Source organism: Acomys minous (assembly GCF_964271855.1).
Source record: "Acomys minous genome assembly, chromosome: 3".
Lineage (NCBI taxonomy): Eukaryota > Metazoa > Chordata > Mammalia > Rodentia > Muridae > Acomys > Acomys minous.
In genome coordinates, this window is record NC_140485.1 from 37,679,377 (window position 1) to 37,695,375 (window position 15,999).

The 15,999-nt window shown below is 40.3% G+C and overlaps 1 protein-coding gene across 1 annotated transcript; it reads left to right on the top strand.

Annotated features, from left to right (window-relative positions):
- Positions 1 to 362: 362 nt before the first annotated feature.
- FIBIN (fin bud initiation factor homolog) lies at positions 363 to 2,287 on the top strand. The gene has a single exon (XM_084774737.1). It carries the CDS (start codon positions 766 to 768, stop codon positions 1,417 to 1,419), a length of 654 nt encoding a protein of 217 aa, XP_084630863.1. The 5' UTR covers positions 363 to 765; the 3' UTR covers positions 1,420 to 2,287.
- Positions 2,288 to 15,999: the final 13,712 nt, after the last annotated feature.

Genomic DNA, 15,999 nt, shown 5'->3' on the forward strand with positions numbered 1-15,999 from the left:
ATTCGTGTTGTTTGCAAAGTATTGATTTTTTCCAAGCAAAACTGCTGTTTTCAATACTTCGAATTTTGTGTTAATAAAAGTTTTGAAACTGAGTAAAAATATATCTCACCTGGTATTTAAATGTTTGAAGTGTTATTTGTTCTCCGAAGCAATTATCTCTTGCCTAAATATGTTAATAGCAATTGGATTTTACATTTATATTCATCCTCTAACACCCACATTCAAGCTAAGTCCTATTGTACATGGTCTATTCCAATCTTGGAAAAGATACCCTGTACCTTTAATAAAGGACCTGGTGAGAGCTTTCTTTCCAAACTTGTTCCCTGGCTCCCAAGTGACGAAATGAGCTGTAATTTGAGAGCCCTGCAGTCCTCCGGATATCTTTAGCCAAAGGGAGAGAAAGCTTTCTGTATTCCCACCCAGTCCAGGGGTTGAAATAGTGTCAGAACACAAGAACAGCTTCCCTTAGCTACTAGCTCCATCTCCCTGGAGCCAGAGGGGAACCGCGAAGGTGGCAGTATAGCCAGCGCTCGGAGCAAGTCTGTGGGACGGGCGGTCCTGCTGGAGAGAGGAGCTGGGCAGAGGAGCGTGGTGCACACCGCTGCTGCGCTGAGCCACATGAAGCCTGCAGGGGACCCAAGATCAGAGAGCAGCAAAGGCGCTGCGCCTGAGGAGGGCGCCTTCACCCGGAGCCGCTGACTCCCAAAGGGACACCAATCCTTGTTCCTGGACTAAAAAAAAAAGCGCTTCTTCCGAATATCCAGAATGGTGTTCCAGAAGTTGATCTGGATAGGCTTCCTCTGCCACCTGTGTCGAGGCTACTTTGATGGTCCCCTGTACCCAGAAATGTCTAACGGGACTCTGCATCATTACTTCGTGCCTGATGGAGACTATGAGGAGAATGATGACCCCGAGAAATGTCAGCTGCTCTTCAGGGTGAGTGATCGCCGGCGCTGCTCCCAGGGGGATGGGGGCCAAGCCAGTAGCTTGCTTAGCCTCACCCTTCGAGAGGAGTTCACGGTACTGGGCCGCCAGGTGGAGGATGCTGGGCGCGTCCTGGAGGGCATCAGCAAAAGCATCTCCTACGACCTGGATGGAGAAGAGAGCTATGGCAAGTACCTGAGGCGGGAATCCCACCAGATCGGGGATGCCTACTCCAACTCTGACAAGTCCCTCACTGAGCTGGAAAGCAAGTTCAAGCAAGGCCAGGAACAGGATAGCCGGCAGGAAAGCAGGCTCAATGAGGACTTCCTGGGAATGCTGGTCCACACCAGATCCTTGCTGAAGGAAACGCTGGACATCTCTGTGGGGCTCAGAGACAAATATGAACTGCTGGCACTCACCATCAGAAGCCATGGGACCAGGCTAGGTCGACTGAAAAGCGACTATCTGGAGGGTGGGGGACAGAGGACGGGCTAAAATTTCCATTGTAACTGCTTTATTTCATACAGATTTGCACTTTCAGAACACATCTGAAGTCATCTTTTACAAGGAAAGAAAACTTTTAAAGGTTGAGCTATTCTGATTTTGGTTTAGTTTTTGTGCATTATTTATGTTATTATTAAGGCTTTTCACCTGTAAAAAAAGTAATTTTGAAGTAATCTTAAAGGTATTTTCTAAGGGGCTTTATAGCTAGCTCTACAGAATCACTTCTTTCAGCCCCATCTAAATCCTGTATTTTGTGTGGAAAGACTGATTAAACTTCCTCACCCTGAATATTGTGTGGACATTGGGCGGCGGGGGGTGGGGGTGGGGTGGTCAATGGTGGGGCATGGGCCTCTCATCAGCCTTCTCTTTGGTCTCTGAAGGCTCAGGCGTCTGCTTTTCAGATGAGGTCCCAGGCTTGTTGCATGCCCGCCAGCTAAGGAAGTTGCTTGATTGTTATTTTTGCTCTTATTTATTTACCACATTCGAAGTTGTTTCCGTCTTGTTGTAAGATTGTTGTTAAGAACTGGCACGCAAATCACCAGCGGTACGATGTTCAAGGTTGCCCCGTGGGTCTGTGTAAGTGGAGGATGCAACACATAAGAGGGCAAAACTTTGGTGCAGTTGCCCACTCGTGATGTGGTTTGGTTGTGTCTTCACTGCACCATCAAAGGAACAGATTCCTTCAACACACCCCTCAAATATCTACGATTTAGGTTGCCAGTGTATTCTTTCTTTTTAGGGCCAGGGAGTAGTGCTTTTATTTGCTTACTGGAGACTTGTATTGCAAGAGGAGGGGTCTAATTCTAGTAACGCCTTACCTAAGTTTTATTATTCAGCCAATAAATATGTTTACATATAATACTGGCTTATTTTCTAATTCTCATCCATAACTTTCATATTCCAAAGAAGGACCAGTGCAAAGGAGAGAGAGTTGAAGTCAGTTTACCAGAGTACATGATAAAATAAGAAAGGGATGGTGGTGTATTTTGAGTAATCTTCCCCTCCCTGCTCAAGCACAGCATCCCAGTAAGGGGAGTGGGAGCTAGCCTGTACCAGAATTGTACATTTGATTTATCCTCTTCTGCTGGAAAATCTTAAATTTCTTCAATTATTCATAGACTCTATTGGAAGTGTATAAGAAAGGTCCACAGCTCCCATGCTCTCATCCTAGAGAGGCAGCATTGCATACATTCTGTGTTAGTGATGCTTAACAATTTGAAAGCTACTTCTGTGCTCTTAAAATAAATGAATTAAAATGTGAAAATGTATTTTATTTCAATTCTTCCCTAGGCCAATACCCACCACCACTTAAATATACTTTTTTTTTCCACATACATCTGCACACTGTACATGAGAGTTCAGATTCTTCTTCTGTTCTTGGAGAACCTTTTTGCCCTCTATGCAAGGAAAATGTCAGTATATATCTGCTGAATAGATTTGTATCAGGGAAAAGTTAAATGGTTACTTTAAAGGGCTTCCTTTTTTTATTCTACAAAGAATGAGTAAAAATTGATCAGAACAAGTATGATATTTTGGTACATAAATGTATGCAAAGTCACATGAATTCCTGCCTCAAAATGATATCACTCCAAAGCACTCAGCTACAGCATACAGACAGACAAAGTGGCATTTCCTTGATTTTACCAGTTGTAATAGGATATTGGAATGTGTTCAGGTTGGAAAATTGTTTTCCGTAGGCAGGCCATTTCAATCATTTGGTAATGCCTAAGTACCAGATTATGTTAAAAGGGACTGAGTAGAATTGAGCATGGTGGTGCACACCTTTAGTGTGCACTTTGGAGGCACAGGCAAGTGGATCTCTATGAGTTCGCAGCAACTCTGGTCTACAAGTGAGTTCCTAGTCATAGAGAACCCTGTCTCTCAAAGAAACAAAAGAAACAAGCAAACAAACAAAACAAAACAAAAAAGGACTCTCTAGGCACAGAGGAGTGCTGCATGGCTTTAGAGGAGTTCACATGGGGCAGGAAGAGGCATGGTGACACATCAGCGACAGATCTGAAAAACTGAAATAGTCTATGGACAGGCTTCTTTTTGTGATAATATTCTTTATTCCAATAAACCCAAAATGTTCTATTTATGGCCAGATAAACAGGATAAACAGCCTTTGGTCCCCAGAGTCTTGTGGAGTTGATTCCAGACCGCAAATGGGAATGTCCAGGTAAGAAAAGATGGTTAGAACAGACCTGGACCAATAGTCCAGAAGATGACATCACTTGGCACTGTCTAACCTTCTTATGGCAGGGAGCCAGGCTCATGGAGACCTTTCCTCCCCAATTTGTCATTAGACATTACACTCGGTTACTCACATAATGATGAAATATTCACCGAAAGCAACAAATTTTTATTTCTTAAACAATGAAATGTTTTGAGGATCTGAAATAAATCATATACTCTCGTCCCTGAAAATCTACTTACAAGCACATCCATACAACTTAGGAGTTTTTATTTGTTTGTAATCAGCATTTGTTGACCACTTGTTCTGTGCCAGGTACTGAGCTAGGCTGTAGGTAATTCTTGGAAATTAGAAAACCTTGGGACTTCATCTATGAATCAAACATCTTTTGGAGTGTTATTTAAAACCTCAGCACTCGGGAGGCAGAGGTAGGTGGATCACTGTGAGTTCCAGGCCAGCCTGATCTATAGAGTGAGTTCCAGGACAGCCAATGATACACAGAGAAACCCTGTCTCAAAAAACAAAAACAAAAACAAACAAACAAAAAAAAACCAAATAAAATAAAATGGAAAGCAATCACATTGTTATTGTAGCTAATATTAGACACAGAAAAAAAGTAGCTAACATATTTGAAAAGTCAATATTATTGAGGGCCAACACTAAGAAGTAAGTTATTTCTTTTCATTGTAACAACAAACTAAGTGAGGAATTTTATACAATTAAACAATTAAGTTACAATTAAACATTCATGTTGCAATGTTGTAGCACCTGAGAAAATCCATTTAAAGTGGATGGATTCATTTTGGAAACGGTTTTTAGAAGTGTCATCCTATGAACCTCACGCTCTGTTGATTCTGGGTAGTTAGTGAGGCACAGTGCAATGGCTGGAAGGGCATGGTTAAGCAAGGCTTCTCTCCTCATGGTGGCCACAAACCTGAAAGAAAGAGCACAAGAAAGGGGGATGGGAGCTGTGTATAAAATAAAACCCCATGATCACATACCCAAAGGCCACCTTCCTTTAATTAGACCACATCAAAGTTTTCATCATGATACAAGTTTCCTTCGTGCTCTGAGTCCTCACAATATATAAAGCTATCAAACACTTACTCTATTAGTGAAGGCAGATTCCTTAGGGTCCAGGCACTTCCACAGTCTACCCTGATGACTCTTACGTTACAGATGAATCTTTTAACAAGAGAAGCTTTGGTGGCTAATTCAAATCTAAACCATAACAGGAAAGTCTATACTTTATGAAAAGATGTAATATATTTCAAACACTCAATCAGTACCTGAGGTTGTTAATGTCATTTTAGCTACTATCAACATTTTATGACTGAGGCTTAGAAATCCTAGGTACTTCCCCCAAATTAAAACTGTGTAATTTTATATAATTGGGTATGTTGTTGCCTTTCATTGATGATTATGCAATTGGATATGTGATCAAGTACATGATCTTCTAAACATCTGCTCCAAATGCTGTCCTTAACAGTGCAAATAGCTGAGGCTATTGGGATGTCACAAGATGCTTGGCTGCTCTGTGTACAGAATCACTCATTGATAGTTTTACTGTGAGATATTCTGTCCAATACCAAGTCTCGCTCTCCCAGTCTGACCACTTCAACAGTCCCATATACTATTTTGAAGCATTTTGTAGCTATTTATGTATCTGTGCTCTCATAATGAAAGAAAATAGCTCTTTAGCTTCTGCCATGACAAAACCATGCAGACAGAAGTAATCCTGACCATGAGAAGCCATAGGGCACTCTGTGTGGCAGTACCAAGAAACTGTCCAACAACCTACAGGCTGCACACTGTCTTTTAAACTCTTTTTTACAACCCACTAAGGAAACAGGCACAACACTTTATGATAGATGCTTCAAAACTCAGATTTTAAACTATTTCAATGCTATGAAGACATCCATAAAATCCATTAGCAATATGAAATCACTCTACATGAATAAATGGACAAATTTCCTTGGGAAATTTTCAGAAACTAAGTATTAAAACCATCATTATATGAAATGCTACTTTGGTAAAATATAGAAACTATAAATATGCTTTACAGATGTTTTAATATAATATAGAAAACAAATAGAGGAGTTAAAGTCTTCATTCTAAATAGCATACAGAAATGTATGAGACTAATTCACAAAAAACAGAGAACTGGATTCTGTAAATTATTTTAGTAGTTTTGACATTGGCCTAATCTTTGGGAAATACTATGTCTAAAATCAGACTGTTGGCCTGGAGAGATGGCTCAGAGGTTGAGCTCACTGTCTCCTCCTCCAAAGGTCCTGAGTTCAATTCCCAGCAACCACATGGTGGCTCACAACCATCTGTAATGAGATCTTGTGCCCTCTTCTGGCCGTAGTTGTACATTAAGGCAGAGCACTGTATACATAATAAATAAATAAATCTTTTTTTAAAAGACAAGAAACATATTTTAAAAAATAAAATCAGATTTTTAAAAATATTATCAAGTATTCTTTGTGTACCACAGTGGAAAGTAACCAAGTTACAAATAGCATAGACACATGAGGAAAATGATCTTTAAAGATTTACCATGTAACAACATAGGGATTGATAAGGGCACCAGAGCATAAATCAGAATTATTTGTAAATATAAAGCACAGTGAATAAAACAAGGATTTGTTATAACTACATATTCAAGTGGTGTGTGGCTTTTATTATTGTGGTGAATGTTTCTTTCATCTTTTATTATTTTTCTGATTACAAAAAATCACATATTTTCAAGTTAAAAAACAAACAAACATTAAGATGACAAAACCATTCATGCATACATTATTTGCACTTTGCTTCATGTCTTTTCAGTGCTTTTGGTACACAGGTACGAAGCTTCAACTCTACTGACTAATGTTGCTGTAAGGTACTCTGCACAATAGTAAAGAAGAAAAGTAATCATCAATATACCTTAGCTACATATGACACACAGCAGTGACCTGTCTGAAGATACACTGGTACACAGTGGCACAAATGTCGTGAGAGGAGCCAACAACTTTTTATTGGTGAGTGACTATAGGGGGAGTGAAGCAAGCCAGCAACTGAGTCCATGTTACAGACAGCACCCGCTCTACCCAGCAGTGGTTAGAAACAGATGCTGAGAGTCACAGCCAAACATTGGGCGATGTGTGGGGAGTCCTATGGAAAAATGGAGGGAAGGAGAAAAGACCCTGGAGGTGACAAGAGCTCCACAAGAAGACCAACAAAACCAACTAGCCAGGGCCCAGAGGGGCTTGCTGAAACTGAAGCACCAACCAAGGACCATGCATGGACTGAACCTAAGTCCTCTACACAGACGTAGCCAATGGGCACCTCAGGCTTCATGTGGGTCCTCTAGTAAGGGGATCAGGGGCTGTCTCTGACATGGACTCTGATGCCAGCTTTTTGATTACTCCCTCTGGTGTGACTGCCTTGCCAGGCCACAGGGGAAGAGGACAGGCACAGTCCTGTTGTGACCTGATGAGCTGAGGTAGATGGTAATGGGGGGTGTCCCCTTTTCTGAGAAATAAGGGGAGAGGAGAGGGGGGATAGAGTGAGAAAAGGTGGTACTGGGAGGAGAGGAGGGATGGAGCTATGACCAGGATGTGAAGTGAATAAAAAAACAGAAAAATTTTAAAAAAGAAAGCAAAAGGAAGTCAAGAGTGGAGGCAACCTGTCTGTCACCACAAAACTAGAGTAGGAGGAGAGTAGTTATGCGATCCCTCTGGCCTCATTGACTAGCCCGTCAGCCAAAATGGGGATCTCCAGGTTAGATGAGAGACCTTAATTAAAAAATAAGGTGGAGAGCAACTGGGAAAGATAGCCAATCTCAACTTCTGACCTCCCTCGGCATACACACTCATGCATGCGTGTGCACATGCACAGGCACACATACAAACATGCATATACCATACACATACATAAAATAATTAGATACATAAATTAACATTTAAATAAATATATGAGAAAAACTCAAACCCAAATTTTATCAAATATGTTTTTATTGCTTTTTGTTGTTGTTATTGGTTTTCCTGTTTGTTGTTTGTTTGTTTGCTTGTTTGTTTTATAGTGAGTGAGATGTAAATTTCTTGCTTCTGGAAGAGTCACTGTGATTCTTTGCTTAGAAGCAGGTTAGACTGTATTAAATATTACATTCTTCAAGCACTTGCACATGTATTCCCACATTGTGATCATAGCATATTTTCATAATTGTGTGACTGGTGAGGACACTTTATGGGTTTCCCTTACTGGTAGCTGGGATCCCAACATGACTTTTAACGTTGCATTGCTTTGGACTCAGCACAGGCATGGAGTACTCTGTTTTGACTACATTTCACATTTGCTTTGATGGCTTACATCTCTTACCATCAGCTTTTTTGAAATATTTCTTTGAAAAATGAAAGCTATTTTGTATGTCAACAGTCTACTGTTTATGGAAAGGAAGCTGACGGCTATGAATAACAAGGTGAAGTCTCCTTGCTCCAGGGCTGGCAGTTGGCTTGCATTTCCCAGTTGTGAAAATCTCATCCCGAAAGCAGTTAAAGAAATGTTTGTCCATGTGTCTTTTCTCACTTTAACATTTTCCCAGTGTTCCCCCCAAGATCAAGCAACTTTCAAAAATGTAGGCTTTGCTCTCCACCAATGGCAGCCACTGAGATTTTCCTTAAGATTCTATGACAGTTTCCATCAGGACGAGCATAAACTACAAGTTGTCCTCCCCCAAAATTGTATTTTTCCTAACCAACAAATGTCACTTTGGCCCTGCCTCAGTTCATTCTCCCCTTATCCCTCCCAGGTTTTTTTGTATTTGTTTCCTCCAACCTTGTGTTAGTGATTCAATCACCCTTAGAATCACAGGAAGTAAGGGCAGAGTTCACATTGCACCTTTATGACATGTTAGCTGGGAAATCTAAGCAAACTAAGAAACTGCTGGGAGCCTCTTCTTCTTCCACTACTGACTGCACACTTTTTTTAGGTTCATGTGAGGATTTGATAAGGCTGTTTATGGGAAGCATTTACAATAATACCAAGCAAAGTTGACACTATTTTCATGCAGTGTTACAATGTGTATAGATCACCAAGAGAAACCTGTTTAAAGCACAGTCACACTGTGTGTTCTTTGATTAAAATGAAAACATTTTCTAATCATTTCAGACATTCTATGTGTTTCCTGTGAATCTGTCTTTAACTTCTCATTTTAAGAAAGCTTCTCAGAAGCCAACGCTATTTTTATGCCCAAACACATGACAGAAGTTCTCATACATGTGTTTATACCACAAACATTCCCACTGCACTTGGCTCCAGAGAATTAATATACAATAGGACATAATAGTTGAAATGCTTGCTTGCCCTCCACTTCCAGATGCCTTTGCTTTATGCCTTGAGCAAGGTGACACACATAGAAGAAGTTCAGCACACCAGAAAATGAACAGTTAAAAGAAGGAAATCCACAAGCTTGGCAATAATGAAAACAAAGAGGCAAGAATAAGAATCAGAATTTCCTGGCTCATCCTAGAAAAGATCAGTTTTTAACCCCTCAAACCTGAAGGCCAGATTTCAACTGAGGTGACAGTCTCCAACTGCTGCCAGTATGGAAAGCATTATGGTGACAACATGGACCCCCTTATGCAACTTCAGACTATAATGGTTGAATTTGCTGTACCTCACAGTGTGACAGGCTCTGTGACCTGCAGGCCTGACTTGTCCAGGAGTTGAGTGAACCAGTGCTGCTTTATTTCGGCTCTAATGACAGTGGTCTTCGCTGAGAAGACCTGGACCAGTGAATCCCTGTTTCAGCTCTGATGTCAGTGGTTTCCAGTAAGAGCCTGGAGGCACTAGCAGGAAGTTTTGCAGACTTCTTGCGTTAGAAGGCAGCCCAGCAGTTCTGTAAACTGGTTGCTTCTATTTGCACACCTTTTATCTGGGCTACGAGGAAAGAGGCCATGGTCTAGCTAAACCAGGGCTAGGGACAAACATGGTCTCTCTAACATAAGCCCAGAACATGTTTGATCTAGTATTTTGCTTAATACAAGGGCATGCAATCTGGCCCAGTGAAAGATGATATGTGTGTATATTTAACTACAAATACAAGGAATGGAGAAGTATATTTCTTCTCTAAATTAAAGGCATCTTGGTCACTTGAAACACTTTCAAAGTAGCACAATTTTTAACTGTTTGGCTGAAACAAAAACTCATTCAGACTTAGAAATTGGCAAAGGCTATACTATTATAAATGCTTATTCCATAATCACATTTTCCACAAACCCTCTAATTTCCAAGAGTTTCACCACAGAAAAAGAATCACAGTACCAAATCTGAACAGACAGCCCACAGTAGTGACACAACATTAACAGGCTGCCAGCATTTAGAGGGTTTTCCCATTTCCTCTGCAAAAAAAAAAAAATCCTACCGTTACAAAAACACTCAATACCACTTTTGCCTTTAAATTGTTGAGAAGATATTATTTATGAAAGAAGCTACTAATCCATTTCCATAGTCTCTCAACAAACATTTAGTAGTCACCCAGTACTATTAAATCATTTTGCTACATTCATATGATGATCACAATTAATAAGGATAAAATAGCCATTTTATGCTGCTTACTATTTGCCAGGAGTGCGATTCTAAGCATGCCACCCACGTTACACACAAGCAATCCACAAAGCAGTTCTTTCCAAGAGTTGCTTATATACCGTTCTGCTAGCCATGTAGATGACCAAAGCCTGGCCAACCCTTTCATACTCTCTGATCTGCAGGCAAGCTGCCTCATCACTAGCCAGTAGCCTCTGCTGATCTGGCCTGCCCTGCCTCCTAACAGAAACAGCTTTGCAAAAATGACCAGTACATCTTCCAATTAGAATTCAGCAGTAGTACATGGTTTTCCTCAGTAGTCCCAGAGGCTAAATAAAACAAATGTTGGATTAAAATGACAATGAAATAAGAAAGAGTTTTCAGTACTGAGTCAGTCAACCTAGGGGTGGAACGGAACATGAGCATGTGTTTATCCGTCAGAGGCCAAAATAGTAATACAAGCATATGTCTGAAGATAGAAGAGAGGTTGAGGAGGGAGAAGAAAGAAAGAAAAAAATGTGTTATTTACATTCCTTACTAGGAAGTCAGAAATAATAACAAATAGAGAATCTGAGGCCTAAGGGGTGAAGAAACTCGCCCTATAAAAATTACTCCTAGTAGGAAGAAGAATGACACACAGTCACAGAGTCAGACAGCAAGCACACCCTGACTGGGTAGCACATCTTGCCAGCCAACTACACCACAGTAGTTCCTCAGCTTAGAAAACAATTTTCTCTGGGCTAGTAGACTCACTCACTCATTAGAAAGTTCAGCTCATAAGGGGATGTTTTACACTTTTACTATAAAAGTGTTTTCATTGACACATGCAAATACAAAAATTAAATCTATCTATGAGATATGGCATGATTTTTATACACATGTACATAATTTAACTTTTAAATCATATGAAACATATCTAAATCCTTGAATATATATTCTTTCGCATGGTAAAAAAAAAACCATTTAGAATACTACTTCTAGCTTTTTGAAGTGTGCACCATCTGATTCTTTTCTCTACACACCTGCCTGTGCCCGCAGAACTTCTCACCCCTGTGGAACTCTCACTCAGCAATCACTGGTCAGCCTTGGCCCATCCATCATTCCATCTCTACTCATAACCACCACTAATTCCTATGGAATCAGTTTTCTCTGAGTGTGAGTGAACCACGTGGAACTAGTCATTCTGTTTTCGGCTTCTTTTACTTTATGCATTGGTCTTCTCTTTCTTCTGTGCCGAGGCAAATAATAAGACAGGTCTAACTCTTGTATTACTGAGTAATATTCTATGATGTGTGTTGCCCACTTCATCTTTACCATTTCTTAATGATGAACACTTAAAAAAATGTCCCCATTTCTTATCTATTGTGAACAATGTTGCAAAAAGCATTTAAACTGAGATGACTTTCCAATATTTGGAATTCACTTTCTTTGGGTTCATGGCAGTAGTGAAGTTGCCAGATCACAGGGGACTTCTGTGTTTTTAAAGAGGTGCCATTCTTGGCTAAGATCAAAAATTCAAGTGACACCACATGCTGGCAAGGATGTGGAGAGAAAGGAACACTCCTTCATTGCTGGTGGGAATGCAAACTAGTACAGCCACTTTGGAAATCTATCTGGCACTATATCAGAAAATTGGGAATAGGGCTTCCTCAAGACTCAGCTATTCCACTCCATGGAATAGACCCAGAAGATGCTCCAGCACACAACAAGAAGTTTTGCTCAACCTTGATCATAGCAGCCTTATTCATAATAGCCAGACCCTGGAAACAGCCTAAGTGTCCCTCAGTAGAAGAATGGACTAAGAAACTGTGGTACATTTACACTATGGAATACTGCTCAGCTATTAAAAACAAGGAATTCCCAAAATTTGTGGACAAATAGATTGAGCTAGAAATGATCGGAATGAGTGAGTTAACCCAGAAGCAGAAAGACTCAAATGGTATATACTCACTTATATCTGGATACTAGCCCAAGGGGCACGTCCCTAGAAAGTCTTCGCTTACCAGGAAAGTGGGACAGAGGGGAAGACTTCCTTTTGGTACTCTAGGTGAGAGAAGCAAGGGAGAATGGGGAAATAGAAGGATCCAGAGGGTCCTAGAAACCTACAAGTAGATCATTATGATGGGCAGATCTGGGGCCAGGAGTCCTGCTCAAACTATGGCACTAGTCAAGGACAATATGTGCAGTAAACTTCAAACCCCTACCCAGATCTACCCAATGGACAGGACATTCTTCACGGGTGAGTCGAGAATGGGATCTGACTTTCACACAAACTCTGGTGCCCCATATTTGACCATGTCCCCTGGATGGGGAGGCCCAATGACACTCAGAGGAAGGATAGCAGGCTACCAAGAAGAGACTTGATACCCTATGAGCAGGGGGAAGAGGTCCCCCTCAGTCACAGTCATAGGGGAAGGGAGTAAGGGGGAAATGGGAGGGAGGGAAGAATGGGAAGCTGCAAGGGATGGGATAACAATTAAGATGTAATATGAATAAATTAATAAACTATATTAAAAAAAGAAAAAATCTAAAAAAAAGAGGTGTCATTCTTTTTTCCATGTGACCATATACATTTAAATTATGACAATCAGTGTGCCAGAATTTCCCTTTCCCACATCTTGTTGCTAACCTTTTGATACTAGGCATTCCTCCTGGGATGAGGTAATATCCAATAGCAACTATGATTAGCACATCACATATCATTGGTGATCTTAGGTGTGTCTCTGGTTTTGTCATTTGAGTATCTTCTTATGAAAAATATCTTTTTAAGCCTACTGGTTACTCATCAGGCTATATGTGTTTCTTTCCATTTGAGTTTTCTGTTGTTGTCCCTTATGTATTTTGGCTATAAATCCATTTTCAGATACACAATACGTAACTGCTTTCTCCCACGATGTGGCTGTCATCTTCATTCTGTTGCATGGTGGATATAAACATGTTTTTGTTTTTATCCCAAGAGTAAGATGTGAAATTGCCTTGTGTGAAGGCCTGTGATGTTTATCTGCTGGAAACAGACTTGTGTGAGGGTGCATGATGTTTGTCCACTAGAGTGGGAACTGCTTCATGGTCTTTGCTAGTTGAAAAACATCCTGGTATGAACTCTGAGAGCAGATAAGTAGGAGCCCCCAAATCAGAGTCTTCACTTTGAATACTGTGCATCTCTTTGCATCCCTTTATGTTGCTGGGCTGATCATCACTCCCACTTGGAGACTCTCCTCTTAGAAAGAACTATGCTCCAAAGAATGCTTTGAGATTCTGGATGCTGCAGTTGCTGTTTCCTGAGTTGGTAGTTTGACAGGTCTGCTAGAATCCTGACAGTGAAGAGTGGAATCTCCCCCAAGGAACTGGGTCTAAAAAAGTATATTTCCACTGTCCCAGTTAACCATCTTTCTCTCCTATCTAGGGTGAGTGGGTTGCAAGGCAGGTAGAGTCACTAAAGAACCCCAAATAAATAGGTTTTGAATAGATCAAAGCATATACTGTTGTTTCTTTGTTCTTTATTTTTATGAAACCTCACTTATTTTCATTTTTTCCCCAAGATTTGGATGTCTTGCCAAAAAGAAAGTAAAAGCAAACATATAAAAATATATTTACACATTCCAATGTCTGTAAACATTTGTCTTTGTTTGTTTCTAGTAATTTCCTAGTTTTGTGTCTTATATAAGAAGCCTTTAATTCATTTTGAAAGCTTTTTAATTTTATTTTTATACAACTTTGGAAAAAAACAGGATCTGTCTGTATTATTTGGACATAAGTATTTAATGTTCACAGAAGCATTTACTGAAAAGACAGTCCTGTCCCCAGGGACTCTGTTTAAGCCATTGTGAAAAGCTACTTGGCTGTAGGTGCATGGGTTTCCATCTATACTCTGTATTCTATTATATTGGTGAGTATGCTGATTCTGTTTCTGTTTTAATTTCCTCAGTGTTCACTCACTTGAGATTTCTTTGCCTGTTTCATGGTTTTATATTAATTTTAGGATGGCTATTTTCCCAATACTGCGAACAATATCATTGGTTCTTAAAGGTCATAAAGTTACCTTTTTTGGAACCTGTGAATTGCTTTGAGCAACACAGCCATTTCAACAACATTAATTTCTCAAAGCTATAACTATAGGATGTCATTGTGTGTGTGTGTCCTTAACTTTTCCTTTGTTTAATTGTTAACTGTAATCCTTCTTTATATATCTCTCACCACTCAGGGACCCTCAGCTCTCATATATTCCTTTCCCATAGGAACTTGATCAAATACATGGTCTCTCCTTCCCTGGGTATGAAAAGCCTGCTTATTCCAGGTTTGTTGTTGTTGTTGTTGTTTAAACAATAAGTCAGCTCTCCAACCTTAGCTTATTGTCAGGAAGACAGGCCTTGCAGATAGGCTAATTCCTGAGAGCAGCATCTGTTCTGTGCTTACACCAATGTCCAGTATCCTTAGAGGGCCATATTTTGGGTTCCTTTACATAAGTCAGCAATGATGGCCCCCACTCTGCAGGGTCTATGGTAAAATAAATATAATAGTGTATGTAACATCCATACCATCCTGTTTTGAGCCATTTGAACGTATATATGGATGAACTAACTCATAGTTGGGCAATTTGTCTAAAGCCAATAATAAGTAAATTTTGTAGTATGGATAGAAAACCCAGAAAAGACCCTGTGTGTCAGATGGATAAAGAAACACTGAATGGGAAAGACCCAAATAAGAACCCAATGCTGTCACCACTGGTGAGCTTTGCTTTGTAAATAGTTTACCACCCACCTAATGATCTCTGAGATTTAAACCCAGTGTTCTACTTGGAAAGGAGTTCTGACCATGTGTAAATTTGAAAGCCCAAATACTGCTTTATTTTGGGAAAGGAAGAAGTGGTACTATGTATCGTTTTTTCCTTCTACAAAAACAGCTGAATAGACTTTCCTAATTTACTCCCTAAAGCTTCATGTTTGAGTTGAACTCAGTCCTGGAAGCTCTGCCTGGTGAGGAGGGTCTGAGAAACTCATTAAAGGCAAGTGAGAGCTCTGGAATGGAAATGCACAGAGACCATGGAAATTCCATTGGCTTTTTGTCCCAGGTGATCCATCTTTCAATAACACGAAGATGAGAGCAAGTGAACTGCCCCAAGGTTGACAGCTAAATTATTACAGCTTTAACTCGGGAGGCAGAGGCAGGCGGATCGCTGTGAGTTCGAGGCCAGCCTGGTCTACAAACTGAGTCCAGGACAGCCAAGGCTACACAGAGAGACCCTGTCTCAAAAAACCAAAAAAAACAAAACAAAACAAAACATAGTGGAGAGCAGGGATGGGGACTCAGACTGCTTGCCTTGAATCATGATTCCTCTCTTGACTTTCTGGTTTGTGTCCTGGGAGCAAAGCTGCCAAGGCCTCAGTTTCCTACTCTATATAATCATCAGTGCATATGATCTTGAGGACCAAATGATAAAATCTAGCTTTATATGTGACACAATGTGTAACAAACATATCTACCACATTAATACATCATTAATAAATGATAAACACCTAAAGTCCCCAGTTCCTTCCCTCTCCTTTCCTTGCTTAGTCTCTACTTCTCTTCCTCTCTTCCTCCTGGGCACTTAGAAGAAAAGGGGAAACCATATTATTTACCCACTTCCTAAAGGTGGAAATGATTATTCAAGAGGAAGAAGCACATGATGAAAAAAGGATAGAGCAAAACATGAAAGACAATGGTAAGCAACCTGAGAAATTGCCAAGCATCCTGAATTGCATTGGTAAATCACCAATAACAAGAATTTTCTATCCCAAATTGTGAGTAGTCCAAATCTGTGAAAAACC

Excerpts from the sequence above, each read along its gene's own strand:
- FIBIN (XM_084774737.1), top strand. The coding sequence starts at position 766 with ATGGTGTTCCAGAAGTTGATCTGGATAGGCTTCCTCTGCCACCTGTGT.